At 46.6% G+C, this 2,676-nt stretch overlaps 1 protein-coding gene across 1 annotated transcript in view; it reads left to right on the top strand.

Annotated features, from left to right (window-relative positions):
• The window catches only part of LOC103581348 (peroxidasin-like protein), a gene marked incomplete at its 5' end in the record, with an annotated part of 16,687 nt that extends 15,452 nt beyond the window's left edge, over nucleotides 1–1,235 (top strand). The window contains 2 exons of the mRNA XM_008563208.1: nucleotides 2–789; nucleotides 904–1,235. Of these exons, the coding sequence (XP_008561430.1) occupies nucleotides 2–789; nucleotides 904–1,235 (1,120 nt within the window). The remainder of the gene's footprint in view (nucleotide 1; nucleotides 790–903) is intronic.
• Between the last annotated feature and the right edge of the window lie 1,441 nt (nucleotides 1,236–2,676).

Genomic DNA, 2,676 nt, shown 5'->3' with positions numbered 1-2,676 from the left:
TCGCGGTGCCCGCGCTGAGCACGGCCGGCTTCAGGGACGGGCGGCCGTGCAGCCCCGCGTGCACTGACGACCCTCCCTGCCTCCCCATCGCCGTTGCGCACGCCCACCCCCGGGGCTCCCACGCGCCCTGCCTCTTCTTCGTACGCTCCAGCCCCGCGTGCGGCGGCGGCACGACCTCCTCGAAGATGAATTCAGTTTACGCCCGAGAGCAGATCAACCAGTGCACGGCCTACATCGACGCCTCCAACATTTACGGGAGCTCGGAGCGAGAATCCCAGGCCCTCAGAGACCACTCAGTGCCCCGGGGACTGCTGAGGACAGGCTTGCCGTGGTCCCCCTCCGGGAAGCACTTACTGCCCTTTTCTCCAGGCCCACGCTCCGAGTGCCCGAGGCATGAACAGGACAGCCCCAGCCCCTGTTTCCTGGCCGGGGACCACCGGGCCAACGCGCACCTGGCTCTGACGGCCGTGCACACCCTGTGGTTCCGCGAGCACAACAGGGTGGCCTCGGAGCTGTCCGCCCTGAACCCCCACTGGGATGGAGACACGCTTTATCAGGAAGCCAGGAAGATCGTGGGCGCCGAGCTGCAGCACATCACCTACAGCCACTGGCTGCCCAAGATCCTCGGGGACCGCGGCATGAAGATGCTGAAGGGGTACCAGGGCTACGACCCCAATGTGAACACGGGGATCCTCAACTCTTTTGCTACCGCAGCCTTCAGATTTGGCCACACATCAAACAATCCCATTCTTTACCGGCTGAATGCCACCTTTGGCGAAATTCCCGAAGGCCACCTTCCACTCCATAAGGCTTTCTTTTCACCGTCCACAATAATATTTGGCCACACATCAAACAATCCCATTCTTTACCGGCTGAATGCCACCTTCGGCGAAATTCCCGAAGGCCACCTTCCACTCCATAAGGCTTTCTTTTCACCGTCCACAATAATCAAGGAAGGCGGGATAGATCCACTGCTCCGGGGGCTTTTCGGCGTGGCTGCTCAGCTGCCGGTGCCCTCTCGACTTCTCAGCCTGGAGCTGACGGAGAAGCTGTTCTCCACGGCCCATTCTGTGGCCCTGGATTTAGCTGCCACCGACATTCAGAGGGGTCGAGACCACGGGATACCGCCGTATGTCGACTTCAGAGTGTTTTGTAATTTAACTTCTGTTGAGAACTTTGAGGATCTTCAAAATGAAATTAAAGATTCAGGGATTAGACAAAAACTGAAAAAGTAAGTATGCAAATATTGCCTGGATTGAAGGGCATTTTGTGTGAATGAAATTTGGTTTCCTGGAGACTTTATTGCAGAGCCTTTAGTAATTGTTATTGTGGGAGAAGTTTAATATTAAATGAAGGATTCTCCAGAGACTGAAATCCCGCCATTTGCACCCTTGTCTATCCTCTGCCTTTATAATTGCAAATATTGCTGCCTCCTGTTCACCTGCAGTGAATCTCGATTAGGAGAGGAGAGGTAGGCATGTCTAGTTCGTTCACATTTTCAGGTAATCTAAGCAATGGCCTTTGTAGATATAAAGCCATAAAATCTGGTGTAAAGCTATAAACTGACTCACCACATAGGCTTTTTTAGGCAGAGTGAAAATTAAAATATTTTTTTTTCTGTCAAAATAACAAATAGTTCTAAATTTATCATCAGAATGTAAGTTTGGGCTTTTACTGCATCCTTAATGCCTTTAAGTGAAATATCTCTTTTTCGTATATGTGAGATTCAAATTTTCTTTGCATTTGCAAGTCTAAAAATTTTTCAGAAAACACTTCAACTGTTCTTCATGCTCACCACCCTTTGTCCCTTAAAATATTAAAAATAAATAAATAAATGTTTCATCAAGGAGTTTTACCTGTAGTAGGCTAAATAGAGACTAACATATTTACTAGTAGATTAAGGTATATTAATATGAAATCTTTCAGAGAAGTTTAAAATTGTAAATTATGTAGCCAAATTCCTTTGCAAACCAAGGATATGAATACTTTTATGCTACTAGAATTTGTCTTACATGTATGTGGAATATCAATCTGTAAAATGTATAAAATATTTCAAACAAATCAGAATACCATGCAGGTTGAATTTGCAAGTTTCTACTGAAAAGGACACTGACTTTGAATTCAGAGACTTGGTTTAAATCTGTTCTAATACCTATTAGTACTGAGAGCTTGTGAAACGTATTTAAACAGTTTCGAATCTCAGAATACTATAAAATGAGAAAGAAAGTAGTGCTTCCTTCTCAGAGTTAAGGATTAAATTACATAAAATGCACCCAATACCTAGCTCAGTTCCTGCTGCATCATAGGCAATCAATAAGTGTTAGCATAGATATTTTATTATAACGTTATCATTTCAGGGCCAGCACCATTATTAGGCTGCACTCTGCCACGCCCCTGCCCTTCGCTGGGTGCTGGCCAGAGACAAGGCAGCAGCCTGTGTGCAGCAGAGAGGCTGACAGCTGTTATGGGCGGTCTTGAAAGACTTGCTAGCGGTGGGGATTAATGCTGTGGGAGCACAGAGCTGAGAAATGGAAGGTGTGTGCAAGATTCGCAGCGAGCTACTGATAAAAGATGCCATTTGATCTCGCCTTGGAGTTTTCTTTTCTTTTTTTTTTTTTCCGTTAAATTTTTATTTTGTCAATATACACTGTATATGATTATTATGGCCCATCACCG

This window comes from Galeopterus variegatus, unplaced genomic scaffold (assembly GCF_000696425.1).
Source record: "Galeopterus variegatus unplaced genomic scaffold, G_variegatus-3.0.2 Scaffold12842, whole genome shotgun sequence".
Classification (NCBI taxonomy): Eukaryota; Metazoa; Chordata; class Mammalia; order Dermoptera; family Cynocephalidae; genus Galeopterus; species Galeopterus variegatus.
The sequence above is the reverse complement of the archived record's forward strand: the minus strand, read 5'-3'. Positions and strand labels throughout refer to the sequence as shown.